Consider the following 24,313-nt stretch of genomic DNA (forward strand, 5'->3'; position numbering starts at 1 on the left):
TTGGCTCATTAATTGTAACAAACATACCATAGTAATGTAAGATGGTAATAACAGGATAAACTGAAAGTGGGATTTAGGGGAATTCTGTTCTATCCCTTGACATTCTTCTGTAATCTTAAAACTACTCTAAAAAATGAAGTTTCTTAAAAAATAAAAAAGTAATGAAAAACAGCTATAATTGCCCCCTCCAGATAAAACTAATGTTAATATGGTTTATAGCCTTCTCTGCATATGCAGTCATTATATGCATATGTCTATTTGTTATTTTTAGTTTAGTTTAAACCAAAAACAGAGTTATTCTACAGGTTTTTTAAAACCTGGAAATTCACTCTCCGGCCCTCATTTGCAGATGTAGTCAGCACACAGTACTGTGACGTTCCACATGCAGGGGAAGGTGAAATGCATGTAGGAGGTACATCGGGACTTCCTACAGTCAAGTCTAACCTCACAAATTAGCCTGGGTCAAGATAAAATGCATGCTCTAGGAAGACATCTGCTAGGCAAGCACTAGTTTCAATAAGATTATAAAGATATACATTCAAGCTGTAGGAGAGGGAGTGGGTGAAGAGACCAAACTCCGGACACACGACTCGCTTCACAACCACCATGTCTTTTCATTCTCACAGGAATCTAGTGAGGTCTGCCCGTCTGTCCTCATTTTCAGGAAAGGAAACTGGGGGTCTGCGGGGCACGTGCACCTTGGACTTCACAATTAGTAAGTGGCGGAGCCTGCATCCAAACCAAGCCCAGCTCCAAAACATGGGCTCGTTCTCTGGAACAATGCAGTGCTGCTGGCTTGGACCAGGTCAAACTTTCAGAGATGAGGAAATTAAGGCCAGATGGGTATATGTCCAACAGCAGTGCAGCTGCTAAAACAACACCCATTAAGCATGGACCGTGTGTCCCAAGTACATGCGCCTGCAGAGCTTGAATACCCTGAGGGGGATTGTGGTTCTGTGTGTTCCTTGGGGAACCACAAAGCACATGTGTTCAGCTAGGGATGGAAACTGCTGCGCCTCCATCTCAGCACCCCACGGCTCTGAGGAAGCACAAGGCTGGGCTGGGTGGGGAGATTCCTGGTCCCCTGCCTCACAGACCTTATTTAGTAGGTCTAGGTTATGGTCTGGAATTGGTTCCTTTTAAATCTCCCTAGGTGACAGTGATGCACGGACAGATTTGGAAACCACTGTGATGGATGGTCCCTACTAGCTTTAAGATTTTAAGTGCAACTGATTATCAAACTAAGTCTCTGAAATTACTCTTCACAAATCTCACTGTAATTCCAAAGGGTCTCTTCTAGTCTTGATACTTCCCCTGGAGAAAGGGGAGAGAGAGAACACAGTTGGACAGCACTCTTCTGTCCTCCACACACGACATTGGTCATGGGGTCAGAGCTCTTCTCAGGATTTAAAAAAATCACAAAGAGCCCCGGAAGGAAAACATCCTTGAGATCCTGCAATCTAACCCCTTATGGTAAAGATAGTAGCAAAGCTCTGCAGATCTTATTCAAGCCTGGACTGCCCACCTCAAACTCATGCTCAAGCAACTGTCCAGGAAGCAGATGGTGTGGCGCTGGTCACACATGCTGACACAGGGCAGCTTTGCTGAGAGGAGCCACTGCAGAGCATGACACAGTCTCATTCCCTCCTATTAGAGCAACATATCTGGGTCTGTGTCAGGCTTCCAGGCCCCTCATCTCTGCCCTCCATCTCATTGGCTGAGAGCCCGTAATGCCCGCCCCACTGTCTACTGGAAAAAGCAGGCGAGGGCAGTGCACAGATTCAGAGAGCAGCTGGCCAGGCTGAGGATGCGGAAGACAGGGCATCTGTATGCTGAGAACCTTCAGACCTGGAGGAATGCCGGTCCCTGTTTCCTCAGTCTGTTCTACAGGATGTGCGTTCCTCCTGGTCTCAGGCAGGAAGAGCCCCACAGGAACTAGTTCCAGACCTGGGCAGAAAAGGGCATTTGCCTTTGTGCAATTATTATACATCCTCCTAGGGCCCCCAAATAAGACCACCCTGACAATTCTGCAGGTGCACCACTCGCTGAGCACCCCCGCAGGGGCAGGGAGTGGAACTAGACATGTCACGTGCATTGCCACATTTCATCCTTGCGGCCACCCCTGTGGAAGAGGTGTCATCATTCCTGCTTTGTAGATTAGGCTTGGAGGCATCAAACAACCTGCTCCATCAGCAGAGCTGGGACTTAGACCCAGGCATGGGCAGGGCTGGCTCCTAGAGGGCATGTGGCAGGGTATGGGTTCAGGTTTTATCCTAAGAGCTACGAGATCTGTGGCCCCAGGTTTGCACTGCAAATAGATTCCTCTGGCTCGTGTGTGGAGAAGAGAGTGGAGTGGTGCACATGGAAGCCCATCATAAGTGCCTGAAAGGAGAGAGACAACAGTCAGAGAAATGGGGGGTGTCCAGGGCAGGCCCTCTTGCTTCACTGAGGCCTGCAGATCAACAACCTTATCTGACAAAGTCACTCTCATGGAAACAAGAGGACACTGTTTATCAATGTGTGGGCCATGGAGTCTGCATTAAAATCACTACAGGTGCTCTAAAATTTCAGATTCCTGGGCTCCATCTGGGTCCAGATTTGATTCCATCACACAGAATCAGAAGCTCTGTGTGAAAAGCCTAGAAATTTGCATTGTCCAGAATTTAGGATGAAGAACTTAGGCTCTGGAATCAGAGTGCCTGAATTTTCATTCAGCTCTCTCACTTCTGTAGGTCCAGGGAAGTCACCTACTGTCTGTAAAACAGGTATCATGGTAGTATCCACCTCACATGGAAATTATGAGGGTTAAATCAATTAACATGTATCAGCCCCCTAAACCTTGTTCTAGGTCAAGGGTAACAGAGAAGTGAGTGTCCAAATGCCTCTGAAGGAGATAGTGCCGACATTAGCTGTGTACCCACATTAGCTATGAAAACAGTGCATCCACTTCTTCTGTGCAGTTTCAGACATAAAAGCAGAATCTCAGCTGCTGTGGACTGAATTGTGTTCCCCCGAAAGATGTTTAAGTCCAGATCCCTGGTACTTATGAATGTGTTCGTTTTTGGAAATAGGATCTTTGCAGATGATCAAGTTAAAATGAGATCATTGAGGCAATAGCCACAATCTGGAAGCACGAGTAATTTTGTTCTGAGCCTAGTAATGGTCACCCAGAAGGACGTTCAGCCCCCAAAGCAGCAGCCAATGCTATATATATGTGGAGAATGTCACACAGAAAATGAAATAAAATCCAGGGATCCAATCAGATGCAGAGAATGTGGATACAGAATAATGTACAAAAGGACTAAAGGATTGGTGGTTTTTGATGCTTAATGAAAGATGGAGTTCAGAAGAATATCTTCATTTGTATTTGCATTTGCTGTTAATGTGTAGCTTTTGATTAGTGTACTTAATGAATGCAATTGTATGCACATGATTTCATATTGTATTTAGGTATCTATTAATAGTTTATATAAAGAAATCATTTTTTGTTCAACTAAAAAAAAATGAGATCATTGGGGTGGGCACAAATCCAACATGTCCATGTCCTTTACAAGAGGGGAAATTTGGACAGAGAGACAGACATGAACAGAGGGCAGACGATGTGAAGATGTAGGAAGAACAACCATTACGAGCCCAGGAACTCCTGAGGCCACCAGAAATTGGGGAAAGGATTAAAACAGATTTTTCCACACTATCTCAGAAGCAATCAATGATGCCAACACCTTGATTGCAGACATCTAGCCTCCAGAACTATGAGACAGTAACTTCCTGTTCTTTAAACCATTTGCTTTGTGTTTATTATAGCAGCCCTAGGAAATTAATACATCTGCCAACACAGAACGGGCCTCTAGAACTAGAGAGCTAAATGACAATTCCTAAGAAGCAAGCAAGTCCTAAATTCCTGAAATTTGTATCCTGAGTCTGGCCTGCTGAGCAACAATGGGGGCAACAGCCCTTCTGGTGACAGTAGCATTGCTACTGACTGGGGACAGGCAGTAACTTGATTCTTCCCTCAGCTGTTCATCTTCTGGGGGTGGAGGAGGGTGAGGCCCTCAGGGACCACTAGCCCTTTCTTGCCTGTGAGGCTGTGTAATTTGGCACACGATGGCTGTGGTGTACTCAGTGGCCCCACTGGCCTCGCTGTCTAGTGCTGCTGATGATCAGAGCCTTTGGTAGCCAATTATTTGCAGCACAATTCACCCAGAGCCATAGCAAACAGTTCCATGGAAGAGAACACAAAAGCCTCCCCAAGCCCCAGGTCTCCAGCTTTCAATGCACTGAAAGCAGTTGGCTTTCAGCAAAATCCTGGCATATCTACACTGGCTCTGATAGGCTGGTGGAAGCATGGGGGTGGTTGTGTGCTTGGCAGAGGGTCAGTTCCCAGCCCTGCTTTGGTTAGGTGGGGGGCTGTGCCCAGAAGCCAAGAAGCCAGGTGCTAAGCAGTAGGAGAGCTCTGCCATTCCACAGGGCTGTGCACACTTGAGGGGATGCCCCAGGAGAGGCTGGTCCACAGGTAGAGCCTGCAAAACTGCAGAGAAGGAAGGCCAAGCCTCCTGGAGTGGCCCTCAAGACCCTTCAGGGTTCATCTCCATTGCAGTCCTGTCTCATCTTCTTCCTCTCCTCACAGGAGGTTCCAGAATGGCTGAACAATGGGTTATTCCTGAGTTCAAATCCTGTCTCCATGTGTACCTGCTTTGTGAGCTTGGATGTGACACTGAGCCTCAGTTTCCACCTCTGTAAATTGGGGAGATGGATACCTATTCTTTCTGGTTATTATAAGGATTACAGGAGGTAAAATGTTCAAAGGGCCTTCACAGTGCCCAACACATAGTCAGCACTTGGAGGTAGCTATCACTGATTCATCATTAACTCACTCATCAATAACTGAATCCAAATAGTATTCAATCTACAAATAACTCTGCTGACTGACAATAGAATCACCAAAACCAAGAAGGCAATAATTAACTCATTTAACCTAGCTCCCCAGTCCCTTCCAAAGGCCCAGTGCTTATGCTGTAAAAGACTAAAAGGAAGGCTTCTGGTATGTAGAGTCCAGTTCCGTAGGCTCTGGTGTGGCCTGGTGCCTCTGTTCTGAGGATGGGCTTCTGACAGCAGTGAGGGCCAGAGGACAGAAGGCCGTTCAGGCCTCCAGCTCCATGTTCATCACACACACAGTCCTATTCAAGCCTCTTTCAAGTTCATTTTTCTTAGAATTGACTTCTAAAGCTCATGGCCCCCATTCATAGATGTATGACTGAATTAATACCAGCATTGTGGGACTCAGCAGCCGTATGAAAAGACCTTTTTAAGTAACCATATTTTGCCTTCTGTCTTTGTTATAATAATGGGATGTAAAATAAGGGGCATCAGTCAGAAATGCAGTCTAAACCTTCTGATCTGATTTAACCGGTCTTTAACTATCTTTGAGGCTCTGGCTGTCTCAATCAGGGGCAACCAGACTTCGGTCTTCGTCTTAGAGCCCTGTGCACCCAGACCTTTGGAGGAAGGGCAGGCCTCAGAACTGGGTAGGGAGCCCTGAGCTCTTTGCCTCTGGTTAGAGAAAAGCCACTTCAAGTCCCGGTGGGGTTTCTTTGCATTCTGTATCTTCTGACAAGGGCATACAGCTCTGAGTCCCCTCAACAACTTCTCCACCTGCTGCCTGCCATAATTCATCTTTTCTAAGAATTAGAAGGTTGTACTGAAGTGTGTATTTCTTTAACTACTACTACCCTAATAATACATGATCCCTAAAAGACAAGTACTCCTTGTGCCTTGCTCCATTTCCTGTCAAAGACACCAAATGGGCTACCAGGTCCAAAGGTACTGGAGGCCAGAGGTAGGCTGCCAGTCTCATGTTTGGATTTTAATCAAGACCAGGATGCAACTTACTATCCACAGAGCAAGACACTCGGCAACATTTTCCCAACTAGATGGTGAAGATTCCCCAGCCTTTGGGTCTTCACAAGGCAATCCTCAGCCACAGAAACATCTGGTTAGGGAAAGGGGGCAGACCCTCCTCCAGGAAGCCCCCATGACCACTCCTCTGTCGGCATGGAACCCTCCTGGAGATGACACCTCCCCTGGACACTCAAGCCCTGTGCCTGCCTGCCCAAGTGGACACAACAAAGGGCGACAATGACAGCCCATTCCAGAGGCTTCACATTCCGAAGAAAAGGTTGATTTCCAGGGTTGGCTTTCCAGACTGCTGGCCTGGCTTTAGCTTGCTTGACAGTTGATTCCACACCTTCCCTCCAACTTCTGCCTGTTGGCATTCAGCCCAAACTCAAGGCTCATCTTCTGGCTCCCCCTTCTTCTGCAAATGCCTTACTAGTCTGCAAGACTCCTCTTAAATGCTGCTTCCTCTGTGAATCTTTTCAGATTCCTCAGGATGATCTAGCGATCCTTCTCTCAGCCGGACGGTCCCTCCATTCTGTTGCTGATAGATTGCACGGCAACCGCTTTCTGCGGTGGACCTCCCCGTGTGGCTCTGACGGGCTCCGAGGCAGGACTCTGTCTTTCCGTTTGTGCCTCCACAGCCTAGCCCAGGACCTGGCACAGCGCGGAGCTTTAGAAAATGTTGCTGTGTGTTCACTGAGTGAACATGGAATAGAAAATGCACAAGTAACACAGAGCAGTGATGAATGAGGCAACCAGGCTCCTCTTGGAGTTTAATATTTAGAGCTGCCACACTTCCTCCATTTATTCAGGTCGCATCCATGAGAATGAGTCATTTCTCAGTGGCTGAGGCAGATGACTGGTTTTGCTCATTCTGGAAAGCCTCTCTGGAATGGATGATAAGCAATGACTTCATGATAATGCTTCTTCCCTTTGGGGTAGAATGCGGTATTCTTCCTACTGCACTTTTATATGCAATGTCTCACAGTCAGGGTGGGACACCCGTTCAGGGATAAGAGCACCTTCATTTTTCAGATGAGGAAACTAGGGCCCAAGAAGTCAGGCAGCTGGACTCCCAGGCGCACGTCGAGCTAAGGTAAAGCTGAAATGAGGCTTCTTCCTCTGCCTTTTTTGTTGCGCTTCCCACAACACCCAGCTGCCTCTCCTTGAGCAAAGTGGCCCACCCAGACATAAAATCTGGGTGTAATTCTTATCTGATCTGTTCGTAACAGTCCCAACAGCAGGCTGAATGTGGAGCTACGGGTAGTTCTGGAGCCAGTGACTCTATCCTAACAGCTGTGTAGAGGGCCTGGTCTGGTAAACCCACTAACCATAGCCCTTACCGTAATAACCTATTCTGTTGGGCAAGGCTCGCTTACTCCCCACCCTGTGGCCTCATCTCTCTCTTTTCCCTGACTTCAAGTTTATATTCCAACAGCAATGAACAACTGAGGGTCCCACGGACTTTCCTTGTCTCCTTGTCCTGGGACCTGCTGCTCTCTCTTGGAATGTCCCTCATACTCCCACCCTCCACCTTTTCCTAGTGCTAAAACAGCTGAGGTTATCTGTCACTGCCTCTGCCCCCAGGCTTGGGGAGGAGCCCCTCCCTGCTCCCAGGGCCCCTGCGCTTTCCTCTAACACTGCAGTCACTGTTCTGTCTCTGCCTATTTGCTTGTTTGTCCCTCCCCAGGACAGGGGTCAGATTGATTAATGTCTGCAGATCCAGAGCCAAGCGTATTATTAGATAACACTGAATACATTATCAAAACATAAATGTATGAATAAATGAACAAAGGGAAGAATCCCAGTAAGTACTGTAGTTGCATGAGTGAGCTTGGAAGCTTGCTAGAATGAGTGGAGCCTTGAAGAACAGATACTGGAGAACATGGGAGTAAACCTTTGGGAGAAAAATGAGGGAGGAAGTCAGCATTAGCCAAGCGTAGATGCAGAAATGAAAATCTTATGTGGGTCATGGGAGACAGACAGCCTTGGCTAGAGCGTTAGGTTTGTGGGTAAAAGTTGTCAGACATAGGGCAAAAACCGCAGGGGATTGAGGACCACAATCAGCCTTTGTGTGAACTGGAAAAAGGTGCTCTTTGTGAAAATGCCAACCTGAAGCCACCTGGCCTGGAGAATGGTCAGTACCTTTGTGTTGAGAAACAGAAGCTTTTTATTTCAGTGGATGCAGCCAAGACCTTGAGGGTGTGGCCTGGTGGGCAGAACAAGTGCCAAATTTCAAACTCCTACATTACGTGCCGTTGTGCAGTGCCCAACCTGCATAACCATATGCAGAGACCTGACCTTGGCAGTCCGGATTAAGATGAATAGAGAACAAGAAGCCCAAATGAAGCTAATTCTTTTCATAGAATCTGACTTTTAGAGCTATTGGGCCTTTATGTTGGCCCCCAAGACTCAAAGTTCATTTCTGCCTCCGTAAGTCTTCCCCGTATTATGAGCCTATGTTTTGCTCATGGGTGTCCCTGAAGGCAGAGCCTGGGGCAAGGACTTGGACCAGATAGCTTATTTGGGAGATGTCCCAGGAAAGCAGGTGTGTGTGGGGTGGGGGGGGGGGCAAAGAAAATCAAACAGGCACTGATGGAAAAGTACAGAATTGGGCTAGTTATTGGTGTGAGAAAACTGGGACTCCATCCTTCTGGGGAATTTTGAAGAAACATGTAAAACACATCAAAATTGTCCCTCCAAAGGACATGCAACACAGCTAGGATAATCAGTGACCCCCCATCTTCTGCCCCGCCTTAGTTGAGAGTTGTCACTAGGAACATGGCCTTTCCCACACTTCCAGGCAGTACCTGAGTCCAAGGTGAGAGGCCTCCAGTGGAGGTGGGGATGCCAGGACTGTGCCCTGAGCTGTCTGTTGTGACCACACTGAAACAGACAGGCTGAGGGCGCAGGGCAAGCAGCACAGAAGTGTCTGCCACTGCCTATCCTTAGGTCAAATCAGAGACTGGAATCCTCTCTTTACTTGATGGTGTGCAGAACGAGGAGCAGCCCCTCTGGCTTTCTCTCTCCAAGAGAGGCTGAAAATAGTGGTGGTGACCTGGCCATCTGTTCCCTGCAGTGGCCAGCATCATAGGGCCCTAAGAAAGGCAGATGCCAGCCATGCACAACAGAGATGCAGTCATTGCACCCACCTGTGCTCGGGGCTCAATACTCATTCCTCCCTGAACAGGGAAGGAAAAGGTGCCAGCTTGGTTACAGCTCTTGAGTAACACTGAATTCCTTACCTTTAATATTTAATGGCAGGTGTAATGATATAAGCTGCGTTCTTCAGCATCCACTAGAAATGAAGGAACATTTTTATTTTAGTGGCACGCTGCCATAGATTCCCTATGCCTACATTGCTGGGGCCATGCCGTGAATTCCGGAGGCAGATGAGAGGTCATCATTGATCAGAGCTTGGATCCTAACCCCATAAATATGGCCCAAAGTGCTTATGCCTATAATATCAAAGGGAAAGGGTTGATTTTTTTATGAGGTTGGACTGAATTTCTTTTTTAATTCAAGGTGTGTCACATGTATTTATAAGCTAAATCACAATTTTTTCAGGAAAGGGTTGGAGACTGTTCTGTGAATACCAAGGGCTTAGCACTGGAAACAGACATGGGAATGAGGCACCAGGCAGGGGGCTGGGCAGAGCCCCTAGGACCAGTCATATGTCTGTCATATAAAGCACAAAGTCACAAAGTCAAAAAATATAGAAGATACCTTGCACCCATTAGGATGACCACTATCAAACAAAACAAAACTCTAAACCCAGAAAATAGCAATTGTGAGACTGTGGAGAAACTGGAACCTTTGTGTGCTGTTGGTGGGAATGTAAATAGTATAGCTGCTACTGAAAACAGTTCCTCCAAAAGTTAAAAAATAGAATTATCTATGATTTAGCAACTCCAAAAAGAATTGAAAACAGGGACTCAAAGAGATATTTGTATATTTATGTTCATTGCAGCATTAGACAATAGCCAAAGGGTAGAAGTAAACCAAGTGTCCATCAGTGGATGAATGGACAAACAAAATATGGTATATACTTACAAAGGACTATTACACATCCTTAAAAAAGAAGGAAATTCTGACACATGCAGCAACATGGATAAACCTGGGGACATTATGCTATGTGAAATGAGCCAGACACAAAAGAACAAATAGTGTATTATTTCATTTACATGAGGTACCTAGAGTAGTCAAATTCATAAATACAGAAAGTAGAACGGTGGTTGCCTAGAGCTAGGGGAGAGGAGGGAATAGGGACAGAGTTTTAGTTTTGCAATATGACAAGGGTTTTGGAGATGGATGGTGAGATGGTTGCACAACAATGTGAATGTACTTAATGCCACTCAACTCTGATGGTAAATGTTGGAACAAAGATATAACAGATAGAAGGCTTTATAGATTACCTATTCCAACCCACTGATGATGCAAATGGGAGAAACTGAGGCCCAAATAGCAAAGGTTAGAGTCACATGTCAAAAATTGGTGGAGAAACCAGACTAGAATTTAGATTCTCAGTCCAGGGCTCCTTTGATATAATCTCATGTTAACTCACTTTATTACAAAACATGGGACAAAGTGTCAATGAGAAGTTTATAAAACACAGCATGCCAGATGCTACTCTGAGGCCTTGGCCTAACTAACTTACTGAATTCTCACAAGGACCCTGTGAGGAAAGACTATATTTTTACACAGGAGGAAACCAAGGCAGGGAGAGGTTAGATAACTTGCCTGCAGTCACCTAGTGACAGAGCCAGGGTCTGAACCTAAACTCTTTGACTCCAGAGCCCACTTGATTTAACTGCTCTAAGATGCTGTTTCTCATCAGAATTCTCCACAGCCCGTGCTTCAAGGGAGCCTCCCTGTCTACAAACAATATAAAACCTGTACTGGGAGAAAGCGTCTCCATTCTCTCCTGTCCCTGTGTATGTGCTGAGCTCTGCAGGGTTTCTAGCTTGGCAAAGTTAGGAAAGAGAAGAGTGAGAATCGTGGGAAGACAGCTAACACATATGATCTCTCCAAACCCCAGGCATTTTGCAATCCAAGGAGAAGGTCACTAAGGAGAGCTCTGTGTGGACTGGGAAGCTCTGGGAACCACCTCTGTGGAGGGTGGGCCTCACCTGAGTTTTGAAGAATGAACAGGACTTGACTTAATGGGATGGTCTATGTGCTGATTATCTGGTGTGTGGTCCCATCCTGGGAACTGTGGTGAGGATTTAAATGCAAAAGCTATTTATTTACTTTCCAGGATGCTAGGAAATGCCTTTCAGCACTGGTTTGGTTAGAAACAGGATCCAGCTTCTGGAACTTTCTAGTTTAGGGCTAGAAAAGACACCTAATTTCTTTCTGAAGAAGTTAAAACTGTAGCAAGGTAGGGTAGGTGGAAAGGAGGCACAGTGAGTCCCCAGAGCAATTGCTAAACCACCCTCCTGTGATTCCCAGGTGTTTCTGGGACCTCCTCAGCGCACAGGGACTGAAGTGCAATTGGCCTGAGGTGCTGGGACTCCAGGTCTTCCACCCCCACAGTTTAGCCCTTGACTAGTTTACACGTTGTGTTTCTAAGTGCAGTTTCATTAAATAAGTGGGCCTGTGACTAAACAGATCTAAAAACTACAATACGAAATTAACATGTTACACTAAATCTTTCAGATCCCATAGTACTCTATGGATTGGCCAGTGAACTAGTACTTATTGAGTGGATGGTACTAATTTCAATGAATACCTACAAAAGCACTAGAAGGTAGGTTTTACAGTTATGCCCGCTTTATAAATTAGGAATCTGAGGTGCATTAAATTGTGAAGTGACTTGCCTGAGATCACACAGATGTTTGTCAGGAAAGCCACTACATGAACAGAGAGCTGTCTGACCCCAAAGTCCATAATTCTCTTGAGTACATCATGTAGCATGGCCAGAATTTTTCTCTAGCTACATTTTCTAAAATTTAAGGAGAGGTGTGTCTGGCTTGCATAATTCAGATTTACACCACAAACTGAGACCAGGAGCACACCTCTCCTATGTGAGTACAAGGAGGCTTTGGGGTATGTCTTCTGCATGAAGGTGCTTCATAAATTGCACCTGTTGCTGGGGCAGCAGGGACAGGTTGTGAGCATTTGGGGTTATTCTCCCTGTTATTATCCCTCTGGTGGTCAGGATAATGGCTATGTTGTGAAGAGCAGTAAGAGCATTTTTTACCATAGTGCACAGTAGAGCATCAGATGTTGATTGGGCACCCTTAAGCCTGGCTTCAATCTAATAACTGTCATTTTCCCCATAAGAATGAACCCTGGCTCATTCAAGGATAAGACAAGATAATCTTGTCCTCTCTGTCATTTGTGTGCTTTCTGGCTTTGCTTTAATGATACTGACCTGTTTGCCAAGAGCTACATATACAATCATTTTAATGAGGTGTTATTCTTTTCTGTGAAACAGATAATCTTACTTGATTACATTTTTAGTTATTCTTCAGGGCAAACACTTTGTATTAATATTAGCAATGATGGACAAAAGGTCATGTATAAAATATTTCACATCCAGAAAGTTGACCTTTCACTTCTAAAATTGATGTCTAAAGCAAATATGGTTGTAGAAAGCACTTTGGGAAAATGTCACACCAAATTGCACGGGTCAATGAGAGAGTTTTGTCTGAAAGTACAGAGACAAAAAGAAATCTGTAGATTCTAACGAGGCCTGGAGCTTTCATTCCTTTGTCCCTCTTAACTGGCATAGCAGCATGGTGTTCAGGACCACGGACAGCGCCAAGGCACCTCCTGACTGGGTGAACGGGTGGCAGCTGGGTAGAAAGGGTAATAGCTTTGGGGGAATTCTGTCTCTCAGGCTACTAAGTCCTTGAAAGTAATCTCTTTTGCAGGAATAAGCACTGCTCTATCCTATCTGCTGTGTATTAACATGAACTTCAGAATTTTTTAAGTAATTAGAGCTCATGTTCTTCTGAAAATGAGGAAAAGCTGGGATGATGAAATGATATTGTGTATGGGAAATGCTCAACACGTTCTAGATTCCCTGTTCCTATGGGAGAATTAGGTATAGCCTTGGGTGATTGCAGTGGGAACACGATCTTCGGGCCAAGACATGCACTGTTGGGAAGATCTTTGCCTTTTGGGGTGCCTGCTTCCTCCTCTTCTCTCCCTAGCTTCATGTTCAGAAGTCTTCCCCTGGTGATCAGCTAGCGACCGATGAGATGCTCTGACACTGACATAAAGCTTTATCCCGCAGGGGAGAGTATTACTTGGGGAGTCTTGGGCGACTAGGGACGACTCAAGGCTCAGTGGGGTAATGTCACAATGGTGACATTTCAAACGCTGTGCCAAGCAGCAGGGGGCAGTTTGAATATGATACGTAGAGGGTGGAATAACACACTCAATATTTATTACAATGCATTAAAATGGTATTTCTTGCTTGTGGCTAACATTTGTGATTAACTGCTGTGGGGTAAGATTGTGAGGAGGAAAAGTACACATTTAACTTCTTAAAAGCTTTGATCCAGTAATAAGTTAAGAGTAAAGTGTTTAGGGAAGGAGAGGTCTTCTCCATAAGCAACCCAACCAATGGGGAATGAACTGCATTATCCCCTATACACCAAACTTACCTAAGACAACCCCATCTCATGCTTTCTGTCTTAGAAACTTCCTGTCTTAGAAGCACCTTCAGCTCTTTAATCTCTTCATAATCAAATTAGACCTTCTCTTATTAATGATGCACATCAATCTTCTTTAATTTGTCACAGACATTAACTGTGATTTCCCAAGTTTTCAGCTTCTTGACACATTTGCAGGCCCAGAAGTGTCCCCTGACCAGCATTTCTGTGGTTGCTGCCATTACAGTAACACTTCTAGTTTATATGGCCTGTTCTCAGGACAAAGAGGCCCTCTTCCTCATCTCTCATTTGTTTTAATAAATGTGGTAAAAATGCATGAGATGCAGAGACTTTCTCCACACAGTCTGGAGTGCCTTTACACATTGATTTGGATAGAATAGAAAGATAAAAATATGCATGCAGATCCATGCCAAGAAGGCATTCTCTGTGGTCAGGCTAAGCACCATTATTTTTTAAATTGTTTTTTTCCCTGCTATAAACAGGTGAATTATAGAAATTTTAGAACACCATAGGCAAATAGAAAGAAAATGAATCAACCAGGCTTCCACTATTCTAGAAAAATCAGTCAACATTTTGGTCTGATTTCTTCTAACAGATTTTTTTCCCTATTAATTTTATTTTGTACATACATTTGCTTTCCTTAGTGGAGATAAAATGGTATATAAGCATTTTTATTTTACTCACTCAACATTATATAGAATTTTTATATGTCATCTAAAACTCATTATTAATATTACAGAATTAGAGAGGTACATTACTGCTTATTTGATTAATTATTCCTCTATTGCTAAACAATTAGGTTGTTTCCTTTTCTTTCTTGCTTTTAGAAATTATACCAGTTGATGGCTTTCTACATAAAGAATAAATATTGTTAAACATGATAATTTTTAAATAACTGAGTGTTTGATCAACTGTTTTTAATTAGTAGTAACACTTTAGTGAAGGTCTACCATGTGCACATACTTTTCAAGGTGGTATGGGAGAGATCTGACAGTATAAGATTCTGCCCCTACCCTTGAGCCTTATTTGAAGAGGCGTGGCAAACGCCTCCATCTGGCTACCCATGTCACAGGCCTACCCATTTTCCTTCCTGGTGGATTTCCTGTTCTATTGATATCAGGAGGCATCTGCTCCTGGGCATAGCCTGTGAACACCGTTGCGTGGGGATGTGAAGCTGGGCCATCTTGTGAGAAAATCAAGGGACCATTCTTAGGACAGGTGCCAGCACTTGGATCCTTAGTGGTGTCACTGAGCTGCTATTCAACCTATCGTGGTGTTCCTTGCCATCAGACTTCATACTACATGAGAAAAACTATTTTCTTCCTTGTTTCTTCTAGTTGAGTTGGACTTTTTATTAATTGCCTCTGAAAGCATCCAAAACTAATAAGGTAAAAAGAACATATATTATAATAGTTGCCTTTTATGAAGTTGTTTTACAGACTTTAATTGAACTGTAATTCTCTTCACTGAACAGATGAAGAGACTGAATATCAGAGAAGCTACATGACTTGCCCCAAGTCACAGAGCCGGGATTTGAATCCATACTTGTGTGAATCTGGAGCCTCGTTGATGGGCAGACTAGAGAAGTGAAGAGTGCCAAGCATACTGTCCATGAGGGTGAAGAGGTTACATCTGTAACCTCTGTTCATATGTGTATATGTGGAACTAACTGCATTATAAAGTCTTTTTACATCTGTTAGTTTATTGTATCCTTCCCCAGGTACATTGTGGAAAAGGAGAGGTTTAACTGCTCTGTCAAGGCACAATGCCAGCTGGCCTCAGAGGCCGACCTGGAAGCTAAGTTCCCTGACCCGCGGTCCAGAGCCCCCTCCAGTAGAGCCTGTTGCAGGGGAAGCCTGCTCAGAGACAGTCCCTTCCCCCTTCTTGGTTTTCTCCCTTTAGTCCCCACCTTTTGATGTTCTGATTTTCTTGAGCACAGCATCTACCCTGTGGTGCTGTTAACAAATGTAATACATCAGAGAATGAATTACAAATATTTATGGCTGTAATAATTTTCCACCCAAAAAAGGGGCATGGATCAGATCATTAGAGCAAATCAGTCTTGCAGGAGGTATGCTTTTTATTTCTCCCTTAGATTTTAATTCAGATAATGTACATGATTTTCTGGGAGTGAGAAACACTGCTCAGGGAAACAGGATTTTGCATGACACGATGCTGATGTGCAAATGGGTTTTTTGTTTTGTTTTGATTCACTGATTCCTTCAAAATGTTATAACCTAAAAATGCCTCGGAGGCTTTCCAACTGGGACTCAGATACCAGGGGTTATAGTGTTCTAGTGGATGTGTGAGTCTGAGATACACTGTGCCTGCTCTCACACACTCTGCGTCTTTTACAACCTGCCTTTGAGTAAATCTTATTGTTAGTTTATTTTTAAGGTTCAGCAAGAAATAACAGGGGTTCAGTCTAACAGCCTCAGTTCATTGCCATCTTCTGTACAAAATGTCCCTGACCACCCCACCCTCATGCTGGTTTGGGGCTCCCCTCCATATTCTGCAAGCCATGGAGATGATCTATCATTCCGTAGCCCGTTTGACTGTTCTCTCATCCACCTCCCTCGCTAGACTCTGAGGTCCTGCAAGCAGAGATCGTTTCTCCAGCCCTCAGCACGGAGCTTGCCATAGGGACAGATGCTCAGTACATTGTCTATTCCATGACTCCCAAGAGGCACACCGGAAAATGATTCAGGCTTGGTTCACCTCCCAGGGTTCATGTGGGGAGGGTGCAGCCAGGCCACCTCAGCCTGGTGGACACCAGCCAGGTACACTGCAGTGTGGGGGAGGCTCCCCCCTCTCTCCTGCACTAAAATTCTGCCTTGTTCGCTCTGCTGACACAGGCCTTGTTCTGGGAACTTAGCTATGACTATGGCTCTGTCCCTGAGAACAGCTCCCACTGCAGGGCTTCCCTTCTCCTGGGGGTTTACAGTCTGGACAGATGGAGCCACAAAGGCTGTGGATGGTGACAGCGAGGGTCCAGGCATCTGCCCTGGAGTTAACACTGGCTGGGCCGCTCTGCCCCAAGCGGCCGTCCTGTACAGGACAAGCCTGCAGAGGCACAGCCGTCCTTCCCTCAGGCTTACATTCCCTGGGAAGCTGGCAGCAGGGGCAGCCCCCTAAGCACCAGTCTGTACTGGACGCTAAAATACCAGAAATGGAAAAAAATGTATTTCCCAGGACTCTCTTCAAGGAGGACAATCCAATCACCTCAGGGCTACATGGCGCTGGGAATCAATGTGTCCTAAGTGTGCTGTCAGGAGGGCAGCTCTGGCTATCTGAGGGCTCTCGGTGGGGTGCACACCCCCACACCTCCCTCCCCTCCCTGCCCTCAGCCTCACTTCTAAATAAACGAGCAGGAACATTTAATGACTATCAGCTTTCAAGGGTGCTCCGTTATTAGATTCTAGGGTCTCCAGCCATCTCTCCCCAGCCTTGCTGAGGGAGGGCAGTGAGTCTGAAAGGGAATCCACCCAAGGGTGTAGGGAGCAAGCGAAAAGGAGGTGGTGCAAACGCTGGGCCACACAGGCCACTGCTCAGAGCTATGAAGGCCCAAAAGGAGGAGGAGGAGGTGGGTTTGGGGCAGAGTGGAACATGCTGGCCAGGCCAGACTCCCCCTAGCAGATGACCATGTCGGAGACTGATTTCCCTGAGCAGGGAATGTCAAAGATAGTGTCAGAAAAGAGAAAGAGGCAGGCTGATAAGGTGTGGGCATGGGATGGACTTACTCTGGGCCTCAGGGGGTGGCGGGTCTAGGGCCGATCCACTCTAACCTGGTCCTCAAGGCCCCAAGACCCCCGTCAGGAACAAGCTGCGCTGTGCCCAAGAAATTCCTGTTGAGCCAAGAAAAACCACCCTATTCCATGACCAGTTACCACAGTCGTTCACCATCAGTCACCTAGGACACCCCTGACCTTTAGCCTTTCCCCCAAAGCCACTGATTTCAGTTCCATGGCCTCCAAAGATGAGGGAGCTCTGCGATTCTCCCACATGTGCTCGGGACGGGGCTTTTGGGGCAGCTGCTCTAGGCACCCAGAAAACGACTGCAGACACTTTTCTCTGTTGCCTGGGCTCACCTCCCATCAAAGAAGCAAGCTAGCCAAGCACCCCAGGCTTTCCCGGGCTGCGTTTCCCTTCTGTTTCCACTTTCGCTTGCTTCGGCCGTCTGTTCTTGCATTTCTGGAGCTGCTTAAGGCTTCAGTTGCATCCCCCAAAATGGCCTTTCCCTCCTTGACATGGTTCAGGGCTCCACTAATAATGAAGGTGCCCCTGAATCTTGTTTAATCCAGAAAATTCACCAAGTGAGTCTTCCCCCACCACCTCCCCACACAAGGAAGCATAGGCACTGCCTGCCTGCACATGGGGCCTGCAGAGGGCCACCCGGTTCTCAGGGGCACTGCTAGCCTCACTCCTGGAGCGTCTGACACCAGAACCTGAAAACCAGCAAACGAGCACTGAGTCTTTTATCCCTTTCATTGTCCTTACCAACCTATCACACCCTCTTCTCCCCTTTGAAAAAAGGTGACAGGGTTGCCACTTCAGTGTTGGACTCCCTGCCAGGACTCTCCCTTTTTCTCTTATCCACTTTCTCTATTTCTGGCCTGGAAACTACAAATGGGGGCAAATTCTGACAAGGACCCCAGTACTGGATGTGCCCCAGGTTCTCCTGGCAGCCCTGCTCTTCGCCTGCTGCTGGGATCTCCTGGCTGGCTTGCACCCTGCAGGGCTCCTACGGGAACCCAATTACGAGGGCTGTCAGAGCAGCTGGGCCAGGGGAAGGCATGGCATGCAGCTGCCTGTGGCCAGAGCCTGAACATACCTCGTGCTCTGAGATGACACTTCAAATGTGAAACGTTCTCATGGCAGAGCAAGGACGTTCGTTAGGACCCTGGAACACAGTGTTCAGAGACTGTTGGGAATGCACTTGCAGTAAAATGGAGCAGCCAGAAAACAGCAGCCAAGTGTTTGCAGCAAGGGTGGCCTTTTCTCTGCGTGGAAGTGACTGAGTTGCCACTTCTCCAAAGCATCAGCATAGTGCTGTGCCCGGAACATATTTCAAAAGAGCACAGCGATTATTATTTGAGACAGACAGATATTCTTAGAAGGGTTTGCATCTTTCCTTACTATTAAAGTGATCTACAAGCATGCTAAGGCACATGCTCAAAACTTTCCATGTGTCATCTCTTTATTCTTCATGACAAACCTCTACCATGGTACTTGTGTGGGACACTGCTGTTGGCTGCCTTCCCTGCATCATGTCCTCGCCATCCTTTCTGACTGGATCCTGATTTGTTCTTCAGCCAGTCCCTGCCCAGCCCTGCTGGGGCAGCCGGATTACTTAAGAAACAAATCAGTGCATGCACAGTGTTTCTTTGGCTACTCTCCCTGGACTGGGAGGGCACTCGTGACCATGGTCCAGCGAGACTGAGGGTAAGGACACACACTGTGGTTGGAGGACTGCATCTTTCACTGTTCTGTTGGGTGGGAACAGAGTGGCACACAGACCCAAGTGAGATCACCTGATGATCTCTGGGGACTGCCTTAGCAAGGCACCCATGCTAAAGATGGCAGAGCAGAGGGACAGGGACACCTGGGTCCCGGAAACCATCACTGGGCTGCTGGGTCCGCCCACCCTGCCTCTGGGCCTCCTTGCATTGTGAAACAAGACATTTCCTTACTTACTCATTCGGGGTGAGGTGGAATTACTCTTGCACTTGGAAGAGTCCTAATTGATCTAGGACTATTATTATTCTTATTTAACTGATAAAGAAACTGAGGTTTAAGGGACTGATTCACTCGATCAAGGTTAAATAGCCAGTAATCAGTGTAAAATCCAAGGATAATTTGACTCCAAAGTCCAAACTCTTCATTTTACTGTTATATACAGGTTGTTATAATCACATATGTGGAAATTTTACAATTCACTCTCATTCAAGGGAAGAAAAATACATTAAATCAATATTTTCTCCCAAGAACCCAGAGTCCAGATTGCTTTTCAGGATGGATTGCTTTTAAAAATTATTTCAAAGTTCAAATCTTCCACTTTACTCTTTCTCCAGTTTCCTCCTCAGCTACGTACAGAGCAGGCACTAAATGTGACATACCTAAGGTCCCCCCAGCAGAAAACGGTGGCTCTGAGGAGGCCTTTTGGGTACTGGACCCTTTCCTTCCATGGTAGTGCTTCCCTGGAACTCCAGAATGTGGAGACATTCATGCCAAAGTCTGCTTCAGTAGTGTGGAGAAAATAATCAGCTTTCAGCAGTAGCAAAATTTGAACAATTAATCACTAATATTAGGTCACACCTTAAGACTTGATAATCTAGAAATGGGTGTCCTGGAGGACCTTGACAGTAACTTCTCTGTTCCACTGGGTACCATGAGCTTCTGCAGAGACCCAGCAACCTGACACCCTCCTTTGTTGGAAAATCAAGACTCCTGATCCACCTGTTCTGCTGCTGCTGCACCTGACCCTGGCTTCTGTTCCCCGACAACCCTTGGAATTCATCCACCCACTTAGTCTTCCAAGCCCTCTCCTTGCCTCCTCTTCCTGTCACCATGGCCTTGTCTGGTCACTGGACTGTGTGCCTGCCTCTGCCCGAGGTGCTGGGACCTGCCTAGACAGCACGTTCTGGCGAGCCTGCACGAGAGACGACGCAATGTAGGTGGGAAGAAAACGGCCTTTGGAGCAGGTCCACAAGGCCCCATTGTTCACAGGGTGAACAACTTTGGATGGGCCATCTCATTTCCCTATGCCTTGCCATCCTCATCTAAGATGGGAGCTGCAACAGTGCCCTCTGGCTAATATGCATCGCACCAGGGTCGGAACATACTGAGCTGCACAGCTCTAGGGGGTGCTGTTGACGTGGAGCACAGCCTGCACATCGGCACAGGGCAGTCCTGACTTACACCCAGCAAACAATTAATACATGCTGATGTTAGGTATTATTTCTTTTATTGACTCTATTCCCTGGGATCCTTCCTGCCATCCACTCTTAAGTTTCACCTACACTGTCTCATTTGGGCCTCAGAGAAAAAATCCCGGTAGTCAGATTTTCTGTTTTGCATGTGAGGAAGAGAAAGTCTGGAGAATGGTGATCCTGACACAGCTGCTCACTGGTGGGTAGCCTGCGGGCTTCCCCATGGACTGTGGCTGAGTGAAGACTCTGCAGAGAGGAGGTTGATCAGGCCAGGAGGCTGTGAGCAGAGGCCTCTGGCCTCTAAAGCCTCAGCCCTTACTTCTGGTTGCATCAGCAAGCTCTGGCTTCCAACCATCTGAGGCAATTTATCAGATGTGCCCTCCCAGAAGGTTCCCTGAGCTTAACCACTTGCATTTTCAGAGGATGATGAAAAGAGCAACAACCCTATTTAAAACTGAGCCATCTGGTCCACTCAACACTTCTTTGGTAAAATTCATGGGGACTGTTTTCTTTGTTTGTTTGTTTTTTAAAAGGCTCAGCTTCATTATACAGAAATGTTGTTCCCAGAGGAGCCACTAATCGAGGAAATCACTGAAACTCTCAAAGGGAAATGCCTCTAATAATTCACTTTATTAAAACTCCGCCTAACACCAAGAACTTGTTTTCTTGATTTCCTTGAATTGTCCCTAAAGTGAGACAATTTTCTCGTCAGCATGCTGTCAGTCTACCCTGCATTATTCCATGGCAGGCTTTATTTGCATTCACTGTGAGTTTAAAACTTGGAGTGGTTTGATGAGATTAATATGAGGTGTCTCTTCAAAAGTTGAGTGGTATAACAATTTAGCAATGCCTCCACTATGCGAAATGAAATATTAACTTCACAAATGGAGTGACAGATTAGAATATCATTCGTCTCTGAGGCAATTACAGCTTCTGATCACACATCACCACCACCCCTGGGAAATGCGTGAGCCCCTCTGTCAATCACTCCCCAGCACCTGCTTGTGTCCCACACATTGCTCTGAGATATCATGCCTGGCCTTCGGGAGCTGACACGCTAGCAAAACTAACCTGTGATTAAAATGGCATGCCATCGAGAAGTAAACGGGTGACACAGACAGCAAGAGATGCTGAGAAAAGAAAGTAGTATGGGCTGAAGAAGGGGTCCCATAGAAGATACAAAATCACTGCAAGAGCACAGGCACCATTTAGCAAGTGCTACTTATGCCACTACCACTCTGGGCACTTGACGCGTGCTGGTGAATTCAGACCGGATCACAACCTTATGAGCCTGAGGCTCACCCTCGCTCAATCAGCTGCCATTGGTGCACCTGGCATGATGGTCCTGATTCTCTCCCGGGACTCGAGATTTGGGGTCATGAATCAAGCCCTCCCCACTGCTCACACCAAATTGTAATCACATGTTAATTTGTCCCCAGACTGGGTTGTGAAGATCACAGCTGAGTTTCATTTATTGTCCTACCCCTGGCACCTCACACAGAACCTGCACATAGTTGGTGCTCAGCAAATGCCCACAAAATGGGTATATGAGTTCTAAAGACTTTCAGTTCCCCTGGAGCAGGGATGCATGCATGCTCCTCTGCAAACCCATCCTGACTTGTTCTCCCTCCACTGAGCTCCTCTCCTCCCGCGCCCATTGCTTCAGTGGCAGAAATCATCTCAGAGGCAGTGGCCACCCTCAGCTTTTTCTCTTTGCCTTGCCCTCTTCCCCAGTGCCTGAACCATGCTTAGCCCCCAGCACAGGGTCCAGAAACTGATGAGAACATGTAGGCTATGACCTTGCTAAATGGCATCAGCACTGACTTGAGATTTTGCTCAGAAAGAAGTGTCAGCTGGGTCCCCTGGAAGGCAAGCCCCACATTTAGGAAACAACCACTACTTGGAGCCTCCCCAGGACCCCTGAAAACTTACTAATTGAAAATCAGTTTCTTAGCTATAGGACCTGGCGAGGAGACAATGGACAGGCTCACATTTGGCGCATGTGGAAGGCAAAAAAAGCCACAGTATGAAAGGATAACAGCATCCACGTGAACAAATAAACATTTTCATAATTTGCCTACTAATTAAACAGCAAATACAATCAAACTCAATTAACATGTATTGGTCTGTGGGGCTTTAAATCAGAGGAGCCTGGTTGATTGCTCTGGAGTCATTAATTAGGCCTGACGTAATTTCTTCCAAGAAGCAAATCCTCTTAGCAGGCGCCTTTCCCAACTATGGGATCATGAGCGACTGGGAAAATTACAGGTGTTGTTCAGAACTGGACTTCGGCAAGGGCCTATTTCAAGGGTTTCCGCCATTTCATACGTGCTTTCATTTACTTAGTTGGGGGTGGGGATCTTCTGAACCTGGTTGGTGCACACGGCGATCTGGGGTCTGAGGCAGGATCTGGGGATGGCAGTGAAGGCAGTCCTCCCGGGTCCTTACCCCTTCCCTTATCAGGAGGGCTTCATGCCTGTCCTACACATCAGCCCTCACCGGAAGGCATTTACAACTTCAGGGCCAATCTACTATTTCCCTTGTATAGGTTAAAAAGTGATCTCTCTCAGTTAACTGAGATAAAGAGGAACTTAGTTCAACCACAGGTTCCCTCAAAAATATTTCTTGGCACTTGCTTTTGTGCCAGTGGGCGCAGGGAGCAGGAGCCGAGGCCCTGCCCTGAGGAGCTGCATGTGTTTCTTCAGGGAGAGACTTTCACAGAGGGAGTTGCTCCAGTGCCCCAGGGGCCAGGCCAAGCACGCAACCAAGGAGTGGGCCTAGTGTGAGCAAAACGGGGAGCGGCTGGGATTATGGCAAATAGTGGGTCAGGTCCCTCCCTGCGGGGGTGGCCACCAGTGACTCAGAATGATGGCTCCCTATCAGGAATATGTGCCCCAGGTCCTAGATGTTCTGAGTTTACTCGAAGGTTAGAAACCCAGAGTCATGCAAAAACCCCCATTTTGTTGTTGTTTGTTTCATTTTTAAAGATCGGTTTGTTAAAAATAAACAAACAAAGCACTGGGACATGGAAACATGGCCTTTTGGGAGAAAATGGAGGTAAAGAGGAGAGAAGCCCATTTTCCCATGTGTGTGGTCCTCTGGGGTCTCCAGGGTGGCAGCCACATGGATTAGGTCTGGACAATAGCAGCTCTTCTCCAGATTAAGAAGGTAAGGACGTAGGAGGCCTGAGGAAGAACACAGGCCAGTCATGGGTTCAAAGAGATCGCTGGACACCTTCCTCAGCCATGGGGTTTCGGCACCCGAACGGTGGTCCCTGAGCAACTCCCACGGGCTTGAGGGCAGCATCTAAGGGGAGTCCCCTGTCAGGGAGCCTAGGGGTCCCCGTATATTGTGAACGAGTGTTTGGCTTTCAGATAAACTCAGGAGATTTCATCTTTACCCAGTTCTTTCCTAGGAGCTTGGCTTTGAGGATGGCTATTCAATTTCTCAAATGGAAGATGGAGACAAACAACAAAATAAAACAAACAAACAAAAGACACCTGATGGGATGGTTGTGGAGATTCCATGAGACTGTGTGTGGGAAGTGTCCCAGGCCTGTTGCCTGCTGATGTGTGCCCTACAAGTGGCAGTGTTTATTGCTGTCAAAACCCCAGTGATCCAAAGCACAGCCTTTCCTTGAAACCGCTGAATTGCTGCTCTAGTCCCTTGACCCTGTGGCCACCCAAGGGCTAGGATTAGGATGGGTCAAAGGGCAAAGGGGGCAACCCCAGAAAGTAGGACCTTCATTCTTCCACTTTGAGCTGCCCTCAATATTCCCAAACCTGCAGATGTTGACTTTCGAGGTCCGACAACCAATGGCAGGGAAAGGCGCCAGCACATTTGCTGTGATTTGCAGATCACTGC

At 46.6% G+C, this 24,313-nt stretch overlaps 2 protein-coding genes across 2 annotated transcripts in view; one reads left to right on the forward strand and one right to left on the reverse strand.

Moving 5' to 3' along the window:
- Positions 1–24,313, reverse strand: part of CLSTN2 (calsyntenin 2) — a 556,759-nt gene that overhangs the window by 184,603 nt on the left and 347,843 nt on the right. The gene's annotated exons all lie outside the window — the stretch shown is intronic.
- LOC118908183 (DNA-directed RNA polymerases I, II, and III subunit RPABC4-like) lies at positions 3,116–3,504 on the forward strand. Its single transcript, XM_036877290.2, has one exon. It carries the CDS (start codon positions 3,160–3,162, stop codon positions 3,328–3,330), a length of 171 nt encoding a protein of 56 aa, XP_036733185.1. The 5' UTR covers positions 3,116–3,159; the 3' UTR covers positions 3,331–3,504.

Source organism: Manis pentadactyla, chromosome 1 (assembly GCF_030020395.1).
Source record: "Manis pentadactyla isolate mManPen7 chromosome 1, mManPen7.hap1, whole genome shotgun sequence".
Classification (NCBI taxonomy): Eukaryota; Metazoa; Chordata; class Mammalia; order Pholidota; family Manidae; genus Manis; species Manis pentadactyla.

Bases quoted from the DNA above. Each gene is read 5' to 3' on its own strand.
- LOC118908183 (XM_036877290.2), top strand. From the start codon at position 3,160: ATGGTCACCCAGAAGGACGTTCAGCCCCCAAAGCAGCAGCCAATGCTA.